At 41.5% G+C, this 17256-nt stretch overlaps 1 protein-coding gene across 1 annotated transcript; it reads right to left on the bottom strand.

Moving 5' to 3' along the window:
- Positions 1-11885: 11885 nt before the first annotated feature.
- LOC125452400 (calcium homeostasis modulator protein 4-like) lies at positions 11886-15742 on the bottom strand. Its single transcript, XM_048530728.2, has 2 exons — positions 15194-15742; positions 11886-12313 (listed from the first exon to the last, which is right to left on the bottom strand). Exons 1-2 carry the CDS (start codon positions 15740-15742, stop codon positions 11918-11920), a joined length of 945 nt encoding a protein of 314 aa, XP_048386685.2. The 3' UTR covers positions 11886-11917.
- Positions 15743-17256: the final 1514 nt, after the last annotated feature.

The following is a 17256-nucleotide window of genomic DNA, read 5'->3' as shown; positions in this document are numbered from 1 at the left end:
CAGGATTTTGAGCCAGTAACACCGCAGGCATGGTGATATATTTTCAAGTCAAGTTGTTATATGGCTTGGAGGGGAAATTTCATCCCTTGCCTATTCTAATTGGTACAGTCCATAAGGTAGGAATATGCTATTTAAGGTGCTTTGGTGAGTTGTTGTATTATATCTTGTAGATGGTACACACTACTGCCACAGTGTACCAGTGCTGGAGGGAGTAAATAGTGAAGGTGACGGATGAAGTGACAGCCAAGAAGGCTACTTTATTCTTAATGGCATCAAGCTTTTTGAGTATTATTTGAGCTATACCAATTCAGGCAAGGAGAAAGTATCCCATCTCTCTCCTCACTTGTGCCTTGGAAAAGGCTTTGAAGACTTAGAAGCAGAATTGCCGACCACAGACAACTCAGCCCCCAAGCTGATTTTGTAGTCATTTTATTTATATGACCAATCCAGATCAACGTTTAGTCAATGTTAAAACCTAGAATGTTGATGATAATGCCTTTGCATTTAAAAAAAGTGGCAATACTCTTATTGGGGATGGCCATTGCCTGGCATGAATTTTACACGCTTTTAACAGCACAAGCATTGTTGCATTTGGACTGCTTCAGTATCTGAAGAGTTGAGCATTGTGTTGTCATCTGTGATCATACCCACCTCTGACTTCATGATGGAAAGATGACGCCATTAAAGGTAATTGTGCTTAGGCACTACCTTTAGAAGCTCTTGGTGATGTTTTGTGGATGAGACTATTGACTTACAATAGCTACAAACATCTTCTTTTGAGCTAGGCATTACTCTAAATAATGGAAATGTTCACCCCAATTCCCAATGACTCCAGTTTTGCATGGATTTCCTTAGATCATGGAATCCCTGCAGCATGGAAGCAGGCCACAGCAATCCTCTGAAGAACATCTTACTCAAATCCATCCCCCCTCCTCCCCCACCCTATCCCTGTAACCCTGCATTTCTCATGGCTAATTCACCCAACCTGCACATCTTGGGACTGCGGGAGAAAACTAGAACAAACATGGGAGAATGCACAAACTCTACAAAGACAGTCACCTGAGGCTGGAATCAAACCCGGGTTCCTGGTGCTATGAAGCAGCAGTCCTGGCCACTGAACCATTGTGCAGTCCTCGATGGCAATTAGTCAAATTCTGTATTGTTGCATGGTCAGTCACCCTCATTTCACCCCAGAATTCAGATCCTTTAACAGTCTGTTTCAAAATCTTTCACCAAGTAAGTTCTATTTTGTCTTCTTTAATTTTACATGATAAACTTCTGTTTTATTGTTAAAACCAGATCTGCAGCATTAGGTGCTTGTATTTCAGTGAGAGACCAGTTTGTTAAATAAAAACATGTATGATATAAGGACTCAGAAAATTCAACTATCCTGAGGCTTTTGTTTTACAAGCGCTAGTTTTGGTAATGGCAAAAAAATGTAGTTTAAGAAAAATAAAGATCTGAAGATGCTGAAGATCTGAAAACAAAATAGAAATCATCGAAGAAACTCAGCAGGTCAGTTTCAGTACTTATTCAGGTAAAGAAGTACCTGTATGAAATTGTCACAATAACTAAAACAGCAGCAATCACGTATCATTTGGGAGTTTGATGGAATGAATTGACAAAGTGACTTCTTTATCATTTTCTTCAGCGGATCGTCTACAAAAGAGACAGAAAAGGGGTAATCAAAGATTTATGTTGTTATGGAAATTTATGTTCACTTCATCCAATAAATCATGAACATCAGTGCCAGCTGCATTTTATTTCAATCTGTGCTGGCACTGGAGGGTTCACTAGGTTGATTCCGGAGTTGACAGGGTTGGCTTATGAGGAGAGACTGAGTAGATTGGGATTATATTCATTGGAATTCAGAAGATTGAGGTGGGATCCTATAGAAACATATAAAATTGTAAAGGGAATAGATAAAATAGAAGTAGAGAGGATGGTTCCACTGGCAGGTAAAGCTAGGACAAGAGGGCATAGCCTCAAGATTAGAGGGAGCAGATTTAGGACTGAATTGAGAAGAAACTTCTTCACTCAGAGGGTTGTTAATCTATGGAATTCCTTGCCAGTGAAGTAGTTGATGCTACTTCAGTAAACGTTTTTAAAGCTATGGTAGATTTTTTTTGAGCAGTAGAGGAATTAAGGGATATGGTGAGAGCGCAGGTAAGTTGATCTGAGTCCACAAAAAGATCTGCCATGATCTTATGGAATGGCGGAGCAGGCTCAAAGGACTGGATGGCCTACTCCTGCTACTAGTTTTTATGTTATGTAATCATTCTTGACAGAGCAAAGTCTAGCACATTGCCATTATTCTTCCATTTCTTCTATACTATCCCCAAAGAAAAATCAAACACCTACATTATCTTCTTTGTGGTTGTGGGATGCAGTTTGTCCAACAAAGACTAATTCACAGCATAAGCTAGTCAACTTTAATTTCTTCTGCGGCTTGTGAATAAAATCGATTCAAAAACACACATCTTCTCTTGTCAATAAAAGTTAGGAATGACATACAAGGTATTGATGACCACTCTCCAATTGCAATAAAACATAGAATATGTTTGCTTTCTCACACATATTAGAATATCAATCCTGTACTTTGAAGTTGAACATAGATGGTTCGAAAACCTCAGGCTTCAGCAATCCCATTGAAAGGCAGGTAGGGGTGGGGAGGGAAATATCTCTTTGCTGCTTTGATCAGATTGTGGGTGATGGAAGTGACGGAGAATGATGCTCTGTATGCGGAGGTTGGAGGGCTGATGTGTGAGGACCAGTTGGACTTGTCCTTATTTTTGTTGGAAGGGGGTGGACCATTCTCTCTGCGATTCTCTCGTCTGCTCCACACCTCCCACTAGCCCAACACACCTGGCACCTGCTCCTGCAACCACAGCATGTGCTACACCTGCCTCTATATCAGCTCCGTCACTTCCATCCAAGGTCCCAAGCAACCTTTCCAAATCCGACAGGGATTCACCTGTACATCCTTCAACTTGGTCTACTGTATCTCCCAATGTGGTCTACTCTACATCGGTGAGGCCAAGCACAGACCCGGTGACCGATCTGTGGAGCATCTGCGCTCCATACGCTATTATCAACATCACCTTCTGGTCGCCAACCATTTTAAGTCCCTCTCCTACTCTCTGGGTGACATGTCAATCCTGGGCTTCCTCCAGTGTTACAAAGACACCACACGCAAACTGAGGAACAACACCTCATATTCCACCTTGGGAGATTATAGCCTGATGGCCTCAACTTGGATTCACCAGTTTGAAAATCTTCCCATTCCCAACCTCATCCCATGTCCAACCCTCCCTCTTACCCACAGTTCCTTAACCTGATACAACCTGTCCATTTTCTTTCTTACCTATCTGCACCACACTTGCCACTGACCAATCTCCACTACCCTGTACCTGCATTCCCATATCACCATTCTATCTAGCTTCGCCCAGCCTCTCATCCCCCATTTGTTTCCAAGCTCCCTTTCTCCTCCTCAGTCCTGATGAAGGGTATAAACCTGAAATGTCAACTTTCCTGCTTCTTGATGCTACCTGACCTGCTGTGTTCCTCCAGCTCCACACTGTATTGACATCCTTTTATGGTTTTATCACTTCTCCTAAGAAGAAAATACCTTGTTGCTCAGTATCCCTCTCTCTCTTAGGTACAGATTGGAGTTGTCTGGTTTTTAACTTCTGTCCCACTGATGGAATTCAGTCACTCCTTCAGCAAACCATCTTAAAATGGCTATTCCTGCAGCATGAATGGCAGTCAGCATTAATGTTTGAGCAGGATGCAGACAATAATATAAAGATTTTCTGCCTCAGCAAGGATATGAAACAATGGGGACGATTCCACTGTCTACTTTTCTGTGTTGCTTTCTTATATGCACTCTGACCTTCAGTCCCTCAAAACCCTGATTGGCTGTTTCTGATAGTGACATCTAGCTATCAGTTTAGCATCTTTCCCAATGCATGATAACCTACATTTGAATTCAAATATAGGAATCAAATGGACTTATGGCTTTCTCAAAGGGAGTGGTTTTGTTCTCAATTCCCTGCACCTGTAGATTGCATACAAGAGCTCACTGACCTGATCCTACACCCTTTGCAGTGCAGTGATAGCTTCCCTACTCCTGGACTGGGAGCCCCAGGTTCAAGTCCCACCTGCTCCAAAGACATGTAATAACATATCTGAACAGGCTGATTAGACAAATAGGTTAAACATATATTTTTAAAACTCTGACTTCTAAATGGGTTCTAGGACAGATAAACCTGAATTGACTGAATTGGTCAGATTTCCATGATTACTTAAGTAAAACCTTGTTTGGTATTGGGATTTGAGAAATATTATGGTTTCTTCCATCATCTTATGGCCTCCCATTGGCTGTCATTGGGCTCCATTTCCAATGAGTTGCTCCAATTACTGCTGTGGATCCTTTGGTCGAGTGCAGTGCGTCAAGCTTAAGGCTTTTTGTTTTTCCTCCTTTACCGACGATTGAGGATTCCACATAAGCGGCATGTGGACTACACATCAATGCTGCTACCAAGAAAATATATCAAATCAAATATCAGATCATAGTTCACTCACGCGTTACTAGAACCTTCTTCTCTCAGGCTCCATTTCAACATTATCTGACATAATAGATGATGCAGCCTGGCTGTTAGTATATAGCAATTAATCCAGAATGACGCTATCCAAGGTGCTGTATTTTGGATACATTGTTAATTTAGGCTTTGTATTCTCTTTCACGTGGACATAAAATGTCCCATCACACTGTTTTAAATAGGAGGAAACAGGTTCTGGCCAATAATAAAGTTGAAAGAGTCCATCTTCGTTCTGCTGTCTTCACCATGAGTTCTGAGCTGGCTCACCACCGCTCTCTGTGCTGTTACCCGTCTGCCACCTGCACTAGTTCCACGCTACTCTTCAGGTGCTATCTCTTCTTTGCTGGGCCCACCCCGCTGACAGGCTGCTGGTGCTGGGTCCTGTGCTGGGCTCACACTCCCACTCCGGGCCTACCACAATCAGGAGCCTCCTGCTCCAGGCCTACCACAGCCAGGAAATGCTGCCAACTCAACACCAATAACCAGGAGACCCTGCTCTGGCTCTACCACAAATAGGAGTCTCTGGCTCGGCTGCTGCTCCCGCCTCAATAACACGTGGAATCCTTGCTCAAGCCATACCACACTGCCGCTGCTTCAGCTGCCACTTCACCCATGCTGGGCCTACCACAACCAGGAGTCCTTAACTCTGCTGCCAGGCCAGGCCACTGCCTCGCCAGATCCTGGTCTGTCTGCTCTCCTCTGCCTTGTCACCTACTCCACTGTTGCTGACAGGAAGAGAATGAAGAAAAAGAAAGAAGACAGTTAGGGTAAGGAATGAGAAGAGGAAGCGGCCATCTGGAGCGGACAGGCTCAGGAGCCTGAACTACCTTGCCGGTGCTGCCATTTTGGAGTCTGAGTCTTATCTGCTCTTTTGGGTGGATATAAAAGATCCCATTACATTATTTCAAAGAAGGGCAGGGGAGTTCTGATGAAGAGTCACTGGACTTAAAACATTAACTCTGCTTTCTTCCCACAGATGCTGCCAGACCTGGTCAGTTTTTCCCAGAAATTTCTGGGTTTTTCTTCAGAGCAATTTTGGGGCAGCACAGTGCCTCAGTGGTTAGCACTGCTGCCTCACAGCACCAGGAACCCGGGATCGAATGCACCCTCAGTTAACTGTCTGTGTGGAGTTTGCATGTTCTCCCTCTGTCTGCGTGGGTTTCCTCTGGGTGCTCCGCTTTCCTCCCACACTCCAAAGGTGAGCAGGCTAGGTGGATTAGCCATGCTAAATTGACAATAGTGTCCAGGGATGTGTAGGTTGGGTGGACTAACCATGGGAAATGCAGAGTTACAGGGATAGGGTGGGAGGGGTGGGACCTGGATGGGATGATCTTTAGAGGGTTGCTGTAAACTTGACTGGCTGAATGGCCTGTTTCCACACTGTTTGGATTCTATGATTCCATGAGTTCTGCCTACTATTTGAACCAATATTTATTCTTAATCACATTGATGGTTGTGAGACTCTGGGCTTGAGAGTTCCAGAGTCATAACATCTCCAAAGGATCTCAACTTGGCTGACTCTGTTGTGGCAGTATGCAGCACTTCTGTGACTTGTGAAGAGTTGGCCTTTATCTTCCATAATTCCTGATTTCTGAGGCTTCAGAGATTTGTGAACTTGTAATCTAGACTTCAAAACCTTTTGTAAATTACCCATGCTCTTCAGCCACTTCTTATGGTACCTCATACAATAATGTTTATTCCCCTTTGTCACACCATAACTATTTGTATCATCCGTGCCAACTCCATGGCAACGCATGTCCCCAGCTATTCTCCATGGCATCTCATATCCCCAGATTTTCTTCATGGCTATATCATATTCTCCATGCCAACTCATGTTACTTTCATACTTTTTCACCAGAGTCTATGCAGCATAAAGCTATCATGCACATAGCATTGTAATGAGTTGTCTATTTGGGTGTAGAGAATTGAATATAGTCGAGAAGCAATTTGGTGATTTACCATTTAGATGTCTACTCATTGTTGCAAACCCAAGATGAAGTTTTGTGATTTCCTGAATATGCTTCAATGTTAACAATTTGATCTGACTACACAAGCATTTTCTTACCTTTGAGCAGAAGTTGTCCACAGAGAAACAAAGTCCATACCATTCTGATTGTCTTGACATCAATGGGCTACAGTTTTGAAGACTAAAAATGGTGGAAGGAAGTAGAAAATAATTTTCTCAAGAGCCTCACCACCTACAAGTGGTATTCAGCACGGAGGAGTATTGTTTCATCAGTCAAGAGGCAGGGGAAACTGTGATATCTATAATGAACAGGAGCTCATGTACGATGTGATGTCACGAGACATTATGGGTTCCAGATTCAATTGTTGAGGACACACAGGGCAACTTTCTTCTGACTGTATATTCACCATGCCATCACTTTTACTGAGTCTGTCCTTCCATTGGGAGAAGACATATGCACGGATGAGGAAAGTGTTGTTTTACATTGCCTGTAGGTTCAATTCTGTAGTTTGACTAATCTGTGAGACCATTATCCCAATTTTGTCAACTGTGCTCTGGTGTTAATTAGGAGCACTTTGCAGATTCGACAGGGCTATGTTTTACAATTATTGTTTCTGGTGCCTAGGTCATTGCAAGGTGGTTGTTCAAGATTTTTTATTGATTTAAAACAACTGAGTGGTTTACCAGGCTATTTCAAAGAGTAGTTAAAGCCAATTAGGCCTTAGAACCTGCTCTGTCATTCAATAAGATCAAGGCTGATCTGATTGTAACCTCAAATCCACATTACTGCCTACTTTTGATAATCTTTCACCTTCTTGCATAATAAGAATCCATCTACCTCTGACTTTAAAATATTCAAGAATTCTTGCTTCATCTTTTGAGGAAGAGATCACCACAGGCACATGACCCTCAGAGAAATAAAAAAGAGCTCCATCTTGGTTTTGAATGGGCAACCCCTGAATTTAAAACTGTGAGCCCTAGTTTTAGATTCCTCCCATGAAAGGAACCAGCCTCTAAACAACTACCATAACAAGGCCCCTCAAGATCATATACGCCTCAATCAAATTGACATTTAATCTTCTAATCTCCAGCATATAGAAGTCTAGCCTGTCTAAATCTTCAAACCTTTCCCAGTTAAAACCTGATTCCAGCTATTACTCCAGTTCACCGTCTCTGAACTGATTCCAATACATCCTTCCTTAAATATGGTGCACAATACTCCAGATGCAGTCTCACAAATGCTCTGTTTAACGAAACATACCCTTCCTACTTTTATATTACATTCTCCACGTGATAAATGATAATATCCTATCCACTTTCCTAATTACTTGCTGTAACAGCATACTAAATGTATGTGATTTATACACAAGGACTGCAAAAACCTTCTGCATTTCAGAGCTCTGCAATCTCTCATTGCATAACCATCACCATGGGGTCTGGCTGGCTTCTGGGCACTGACTGTCCTATATGGTCTGACTAGCCCTAAGAGTCTGATCAGATCTTGGACACTGACCACTGCCCGGACACTGACTGTAGCTAGGGGTTTGACCACTTTGCTCAGGACATGATGTCGGTGACAAGCTGGGGTCAAAGAACAAAGATGTCTTTTCTCCTTTAGTTAACATTGCAGTTCTCAGTGACAGAAAAGTGACAAATAATTGTCAAAGAACTAAACTACAAAACAATTAATACTCACCATAGTAAAATAACTTGTATTACATCTGTAATGGGCTACAGTTCTAAAGGTCATGCAGGAGCAGAGGCACCTGGTTCTAAATATGCACAGTTTTGTTTTATTCATTCATGGGATGAGGGGGTAGCTGGCTAGGGTAGTATTTATTGTGCATCCCTAATTGCCCAGAGAGCAGTTAAGAGTCACACGCATTGCTGTGGTTCTGGAGTCACTTGTAGGCCAGATCAGGTGAGGATGGCAGTTTCCTTCCCTAAAGGACATTAATGAAACAAGTGGGATTTTCCAACAATTGACAATGGATCCATGATTGTCATTAGATTCTTAATTCCAGATATTTTATTGAATTCAAATTCGATCATCTACCATGGCAGGATGCAAACCTGGATCCCCAGAACATTATCTGGGTTTCTGGATTAACAGTCCAGCAATAATACCACTAGGCCATTGCCTCCCCTGTGTCATTGATGTGGCAGGACAGATGGAGAAAGCAGTAAATAAATCATGGTGTCCTCAGCTCTATCAATAAGGGGAATAGCGTAAAGAGCAAGGAGGTGGTGTTGAACTTGTATGAGACATTTGTTGATCTCAACTAAAATATTGTGGATACCAATGAAAGGAAAGATGAAAATACATTGGAGAGATTGCAGAATTATTTAACTGAAATGTTTCTAGGTATGAGAAGCTTCAGCTATGAGGACAGATTGAAGAAGGTGGGACTGTTAGGGAGTGGGCTGGACAGAGTAGACAGGGTAAAAGGTGCTTCACTTGGAAAAGAAACAAGAACAAAACGGCATAGATTCAAAGTAATGTACGAATGAAACAAAAGGGATGTCTGAAAAAGTTTTGTCACACAACGACTGATTAGGATATAGAAAACACTGCCTAGAAATGTGGTGAAGGCATGCTCAATTGAGGCATTCAAGAAGGCATTTTTTTTGGATAGTAGTGGTATGCAGGGATATGGAAATTGGCACTGGATGATATTGAGCTGCACTAGAAATAGAATCAATGCAGCCACAAATGACTAAATGGGCCACATGTAGAAGAATGTACTGGACAGGCTGAAAGGTTTGAAGATGAATAAATCACCCGGAATGGATACACTGTACCCCAAGGTTCTGCCGAGGTGATTGTGGAGGTATTGGTGGTGATCTTTCAGGGATCACTTGAGTCATTGAGGGTCATAAGGCATTAGAATGACTAATGTAACACCCCTGTTTAAGAAAGGAGAGAAGCAGAACACAGAAAATTATAAGCTGATCATGGAGTACTTTGAAGTGCATGTTAAAGTAAAGCTGAGTCAGTACAGCTTCATCAATTAGAGGTCACGCCTGACAATTCTGTTAGAATTCTTTGAGGAGGCAATGAAAAGTTAGACAGAGAAGATCTAGTAGATATCTTCGATTGGATTTCCAGAAGACCCTTGACAAGGTGCCATGCAGGAGGCTGTTCAGTAAGATAGGAGCCCAGAGTGTTATGGCAAAGTACTAGCATGGAGGACTGGTTGACTGGCAGAAGGGCAGAGTGGGGATAAAGGGGCCTTTTTCAGGTTGGCAGCCAGTGACTAGTGGATTTCTGCAGTGGTCTATATCAGGACTATAGCTAATCATGTCATTCACGAACGATCTGAACTGAGGGCATTGTTGCTAAATTTCTGAATGACACAAAGATAAGTGGGGTTACAGGTAGTGTTGAGGAAGCAGAGAGGCAGAAGGTTTCGGACAGGCTAGGAATTGGGTAAAGAAGTGGCAGATGGAATTCAACCTGGGAAAGTGTGAGGTTATGCTCCTTGGCTGGAAAAATAGAAGCATAGACTATTTTCTAAATGAGGAAAGGTTTAGAACTCGGAAGCATATAGGACCTTAGGAGTCTTAGTTCAGGATTATCTTAAGGTAACATGTAGGTTCAGTTGGCAGTTAGGAAGGCTAATGCAATGTTAAGATTCATTTCAAGAAGGCCAGAATACAAGAGCAGAGATGCACTGCTGATGTTGTATAAGGCTGTAGGCAGAGTGCATTTTGAATAATGTGAGCAGTTTTAGACCCTGTAGCAAAAAAGGGATGTGTTGACATTGGAGAAGCAAACTGTTTCAATAGAAATCAACATGGTTACAGAAATACTTAAAGGTTAATCATTAAACCCCTTCAGACACACAGAAAATCCAATATCATTCATTCAAAATCAATAACCCAATCTCAAAAATACGTGATAGTAAAATACATATAAATCAATCGTCCTAAATCACAAGGTGACATGATGCAGAATTTGTGTAACAAAAGCATTTGATTTTCAGCAGTAAATATGAATATTTTACCCAGAGCAACAATCTTTGCCCTCTCTGTTTTTTTTCTGAGACTTATTCATTAAAATTTGTAAGTCACGCACCCACTGGAACATCTCTTCACCATAAGTGAAGGTTTCTACAGAAGAAGTCTTCATTATTGCAACCCAAGAATTATCAAAAGCAGAATTTGGAAATGACCATCATTGTCTCTATACTAAAAGAAAATCAGCCAGATAAGTGCAATCCAGGAAGAAATCCCAAAGTGACTTTTGACCAACATTTGGACAATGTGAATAATTCTCTTTTATAAATTTAACTGTTATTTGTTTTAAGTTAACACTCCGCAGTTTTGTTTTAAATCCAGACCTGGATGCATTAGTCTTCATGACAGTTAGTTATAGTTTAAAACCTTGTTAATTAGACGCTGTATCTTCGCTTGAGCATATCTGTTTGCATTAAGCTGGATCTTTATTTATCACCAAAGGAATCTGGTTGAGTTGTTTCTGTGACTGAGCTTTGCATGGTCTGATTTGTAGTTGACAATATCATGCCCCTTTTTAAACTGATACAATGTTATGACCAATGGCGGAGTGGTACAAAGAAAGGAATTGATCCTCTTCCTAACTTGGTCAGAACACGGACACATTTTTGACTATAACATAACAGAATAAAGTCCAAATAAATATTTCAGTGAATGCCAATTTGCAGAAGATTCATAGTTAATGTTAAGAAATCAAAGGAATCAAAATTCTTCAGTTGCTTAGGTAAAAATCCTCTTACAACCTTAACAAAAATCTTCTGAAATTTACCTTCACCAAGATTCAGATAGGGAAAGTCCTGACCCTATCTCTATTTCTGGGGTCGCCATATGCTTGCAGAGCTTCTGGCTATACCTACAAGGTTGTTAGCTTTGGTGGGAAAGTGAGGTTATGTGGCAGGTGCAGCAGCAAAGGATAGGGTTTCATTAAGCCAGGAACTGCTCTGCCCTGGAGCTCAGTTAAATCTTTGCATAGAATTGGTGGAGTTAAACTTGGAATTGGACTCCTTCCTTAATCCTTAGAAAGAAAAGTAATTCCTTGACTGAAGGACCACTCCTATTTTCTAATCAAAGACATGGGTCTTACCCCAATTCCATCAAGTAGCAAGGTTAGAAAGGCCAAATCTAGCATGGACACAATGTTCTACATGCCCACCTTCTATACTGTGTCTATTCCCGATTCCATATGATTAGTTTCCAGTTATGTTTGCACGTTGTAATATTTCACACCATCCCAGGACCTTTTAGCTCACCAATATTGGTAGAGTCAGCAAAGCTTGACAATTCTGGAATAACTACTGGGATTTTATTTACGAGGAAATTCAATTCAAAATGCTTATGTTTCTGACACCACGTCATCTACTGGAATATAATTATCATTTGCAGTTATTTCATCAGCCCATTTGTGCAGGAGACTGTACTGACAGGGGTCAGAATCAAATTTAGTGAATACATTAATGCCTGAGATCATTCTCCAGTCCTTTCTGCTAGGCAAGCGGATTTTCTTCACTTCATTTTCCTGTGCTGTAAATCCAAAGAATCTCTTGATGTGTTTTGAAGCATAAAGTTGAGAATGTCTTTTAGCCGCCTCCTGAAAGAGTGAACTCTCATTTTCCAAGTATTGCACCCAGTAGTTTAGGTGCAAAAAACAGAGCGGAGAACAATATCTTGGAATGCAAACAATCAAAAAAGCAATGATAGTCACAGAAGCAACTAAAATCCATCCAGCCACCTGTGATTAAAAAAGAAAAAAACTGAGAAATATCCACATTATCAGAAAAATTGCAGTCAATTTCATGAGGGTCACTTCAATCTAACTTGCGGCACAAAAATGGCAGTCAGAGCTGGTGGAAAGGTAAGATTGGTTTTGTTGCATGACATATCTATTAATTTGATAGTGGCAGTGGAATACAGGGTAATTTTAAATTTGTGATAGCATGAAATGAGTTATAGGAATCTGCAGCCCATTCAAAAAATCTCTTGAGTTGTATTTTCATTCAAGTAAATGCTCTAAACATTTTTAGTTCAGAATGATCTGTGGCATCAGCATCACAAATTACTTAATCAGTCCATCAGCATTCAATTTAACCTGAAATAATGGGAGCTGCAGATGCTGGAGAATCCAAGATAACAAAGTGTGAAGCTGGATGAACACAACAGGCCAAGCAGCATCTCAGGAGCACAAAAGCTGACGTTTCAGGCCTAGACCCTTCATCAGAGAGGGGGATGGGGAGACGGTTCTGGAATAAATAGGGAGAGAGGGGGAGGTGGACCGAAGATGGAGAGAAAGAAGAGAGGTGGAGGTGGTTGCCCCCACACCTCCTTCCTCACCCACATCCCAGGCCCCAAGATGACTTCCCATATTAAGCAGATGTTCACCTGCACATCTGCCAATGTGGTATACTGTACCCACTGTACCCGGTGTGGCTTCCTCTACATTGGGGAAACCAAGTAGAGGCTTGGGGACTGCTTTGCAGAACACCTCCATTCGGTTTCCAATAAACAACTGCACCTCCCAGTCGCGAACGATTTTAACTCCCCCTCCTATTCCACAGATGACATGGCCATCATGGGCCTCCTGCAGTGCCACAATGAAGCCACCTGCAGGTTGCCAGAACAGCAACTCATATTTTGCTTGGGAAACCTGCAGCCCAAAGATATCAATGTCGATTTCACAAGCTTCAAAATCTCCCCCTCCCCCCACTGCATCCCAAAACCAGCCCAGCTCGTCCCCTCCCCCCACTGCATCCCAAAACCAGCCCAGCCTGTCCCCGCCTCCCTAACCTGTTCTTCCTCTCACCTATCCCTTCCTCCCACCTCAAGCCACACCTCCATTTCCTACCTATCACCTCATTCCGCCTCCTTGACCTGTCCGTCTTCCCTGGGCTGATCTATCCCCTCCATACCCCCCCACCTATACTCTCCTCTTCACCTATCTTCTTTTCTCTCCATCTTCGGTCCGCCTCCCCCTCTCTCCCTATTTATTCCAGAACCCTCTCCCCATCCCCCTCTCTGATGAAGGGTCTAGGCCCGAAACGTCAGCTTTTGTGCTCCTGAGATGCTGCTTGGCCTGCTGTGTTCATCCAGCTTCACACTTTGTCATCCTATATTCAATTTAACCTGTCTTCTTCTGAACTGGCTGCAATCTGTTCTCTGAGGTCTGCGCTTGATTTTTTTAAAAAGTCAAACCTGCACTAACTATGGTGTTATGATGACCATATAAAGGAGGAGCAGGAGTATTCCATTCAACCCCTCAAACCTGTCCTGCCATTCATTAGGACCATGGCTAATTTGGTTGAAAGTTCAAATCTGCATTCCTACCTACCCCTGTTAACTTTTCAATTCTTTGCTAGATCTGTTCAAAGTCTGTCCCATTTAGCACAGTGATGGTGCCTCACAACATCATGGGGGGTATTTTCAATGTGAAGGTGAAACTTGACTCCACAAGGTCCATATGGTGTTCATTTTTCCCAGACACTGTCATGGACAGGTGCATCTTAGTAAGGCCGAGGTTAAATCTGTTTTTCCTCTTTTGAGTTCCTCAATACTTGGCTGCAGTTCCAGTATAGTAACTATGTCCTTTCCGGCCCAACCAGCTCTAAACACTGGAGAACAAAGTGTGGAGCTGGATGAACACAGCAGGCCAAGCAGCATTTCAGGAGAACAAAAGCTGACGTCTCGGGCCTAGACCCTTCATCAGTTTTTCTGCTTTTGTGCTCCTGAGATGCTGCTTGGCCTGCTGTGTTCATCCAGCTCCACACTTCGTTATCTTGGATTCTCCAGCATCTGCAGTTCCCATTAGCTCTAACGCTGGTACTGCTGCCCAGCCACTCTTCGTGGTGGACATTGAAATCCTCCACCCAGAGTGCACCCTTAGAGCTTCCTACAAAATTTGATCTGTATCCGATACACTCCATGACAGAGGGAAGAATTTATTGGCATCAAAATGCAATATAGTAAACATAGATCAGAATTTAGTTAAAAGGAATAATAAATAAGTGCATCAAAAGAGCACTTTTCACAAATTCGGATTGCTCCAATCTATTTCACAATCAATAATTTTTGAAGTACGGTCGCTGCTATAATTTCGAGATGCATAGAGGAGAGAAATTATTTTACCAGTTATATTGGCTCACGGGCGATGGACAGAAAGTTTAGAATCACAGCGAACGAAAACTTGATGAAATGCACTTCTGTTTTATATTTAGTAATTAATAGCAAAGTTATAGCAACCAGTCGATGTGCTGAGTACTATAACATAGGAGGGCGCCTTCAAAATTGCTCCATAATACTCATCGTTCAAATTCAATCTCTTTGTAAGAATGGACTACATACTATATCTGCAAATGTAGTGAATACCGAGCTATTCTTTTTTGCTGAAGTAAATAGACATACTTTCTATTTTGTATGAATGGCCAGTTATTATTTACATAACGAGATTGTAAATTTGCTAGATGTGACAAATGTAACACTGATGCCAGGTAAACAAATATAATTAAATTTAAATTATTTCGGAGACACGAAAACACACAATTCCTCCCATTGCCAGAAATTCCCATTTCAATTGTCCATTCGTGTTAAAAAAACAAAATACCGGTACAGATGCGCATACCTGGGACTGATACAGAAGAATCCGGTTAGCTTCATTTCTTATTTCACTGATATTATGTATCTTCTTAATGCTCACTTTCGGACAGGGAAAGCGAGCGAGAATGTCCTTCCGCTCACGAAGGGTGAGATTCTGAAACACATTCCAGCTGCTCACTGACAAAAACTCACTCATGCCGCACTGATAATACAAACCATTCAACAGAGTGACTGCCACCCAAGTCACTGGAGCGATTACAGCTCTTCCCGTTACACTGAGCAGGACAAAGCAGATCAGTTTGCAACTATTAAGCTTCAATTGGGTTCCGTTTCTAAAGCTCATGATTAATTTCCAGGTCATATTATTAATGGCATATCCAAGAATCAACAGGACCAATGCGGGCACCGCAATAAAAGACAGGGCGTAGTATAAATTCAATGTCATCTTGCATGGACATTTGAAGGTGAAGAACGAAAATGCTTGTTGACTAAAAACTGTTGTTAAAGTTATTACTGTATTCAGAACCACTTTCTCTCTGCCTTTCCAAAATGTCAGGAGATTGGTAATCGGCATTTTTTAAACTTTGCCTTTTTTCTCTTGGTACCACGAGTAGCTGAGACTTGCTTTGTTCTTCTCTTCGGGAATGACATGAGAAACCTATTGAGCTCAGCTTCTTTTGAAGGCGCTGCATCATTTCCTCTGTCGAAATATCTCTTTTGCTTCTCATGGTCATTACAAGTTGTTCTGTAATTAGTAGGGGACAGGGAAGAGGCTGGTTTGTCTTCATCCTTTTTGAGGGTCATTTGGATTTCTAACCACTGACAGCTTTACTGATGAATGGTCTTAGTGGACTTTTAATTCAAATTCAAGTGTGATCCTATACAACAAGGAGAATAAGTTGTAAGGACAGAGGGGTCAATGGTGATGGTCCACAGGAAAATTCAGTTCAGTTTAAAGTTATGAACTCATTTTGAAATGTCCTACTTGTCATTCAGAAATAAAGTCTACTTTGTAGACTGAATTCACATCTGGAGAAATTTCACTTCATTTATTTGGATTTGTATTGAAGGTTGCCAATTCATTAACTGTGGGACAAGGGTAATTTTTCCTCCTAACTGAATGATTGGCACAAAGTAATCGATTTGCATCTCTGTTGTGATAAAAACAGAAAAGGCGAAGAAACACAGAAGATCCAGCATCATCTGCAGAGACAGAAACAGAGATAAAGTTTTGTGTCTGAAGTGACTTCTTCAGAACCAATCTGATGAAGGGATACAGTGGATTAGAAAGGTTAACTCTGTACCTCTCCCTCGATTCTGCCAGATCTGCTGAATTTCTCCAGTCTTTTCACCTTCATTTCATATTTCCAGCATCTACAATATTTTGCTTTTATTTCAATGTCTGTCTGCTACATTCATCAGCTGTGAATCCATACATGATGATATTCTTGAATAATAAAGAATTGAGTATCTCAATTTGACTCAACTTGCACATGCTTTTGGAGCAGAGAAATTTACACAATCCTTTCTACCAAAATGTTTTCTTTTCATTTTCTTGGTCCAGCTCTAATTTTAAGAATTGTGCTGTGTGGTTCTAGATATCCAGTACAGAGTAAGTAGTCTCATTGTCATTACACTAATCAAGCCCATTCCTATTTGAAAGACATTATTTCTACTTATGAAGCTGACACTGTCTTTTCCAGCACTTCAATAATGTGGACATATATAAATTAAATTCAGGAAATTAATTTCATCATTTCTAGTTGGGCAAATGAATCAATTAATTCACTTAATTGTGTATGGCTCATTCAATGGAAACAATCACAATAACTTCATCATATGTGTCTCAGTGAACAAACATTCCTCTGAGGCAGGACCCCAGTACCACTTCTCTGGTGATTATGATTTTCCCGAGTTCTTCCTTCGCTTCCATTTCCTCATTTACATTTGTTTCTGTGATTTTTCTTGTCACCCATTTGGTGAAGCCTGATGCTAAGTACCAGTACTCCTTAACCAACAAGATTCAAAGTTTGAGGGATGAGGGAACATGGCAAAATGAGGCAGAAAATCAGACAGTGTAGTATTAAA

Source organism: Stegostoma tigrinum, chromosome 4, assembly GCF_030684315.1.
Source record: "Stegostoma tigrinum isolate sSteTig4 chromosome 4, sSteTig4.hap1, whole genome shotgun sequence".
NCBI lineage: Eukaryota > Metazoa > Chordata > Chondrichthyes > Orectolobiformes > Stegostomatidae > Stegostoma > Stegostoma tigrinum.
Note: the sequence above shows the minus strand (reverse complement) of the source record. Positions and strands in the feature narration are given on the sequence as shown.

Coding starts and splice junctions, on each gene's coding strand:
- LOC125452400 (XM_048530728.2), bottom strand. CDS start 15,742: ATGCCGATTACCAATCTCCTGACATTTTGGAAAGGCAGAGAGAAAGTG. Junction 12,314..15,193: donor TTCTTCTGTATCAGTCCCAG/GTATGCGCATCT, acceptor TTTTAATCACAG/GTGGCTGGATGGATTTTAGT.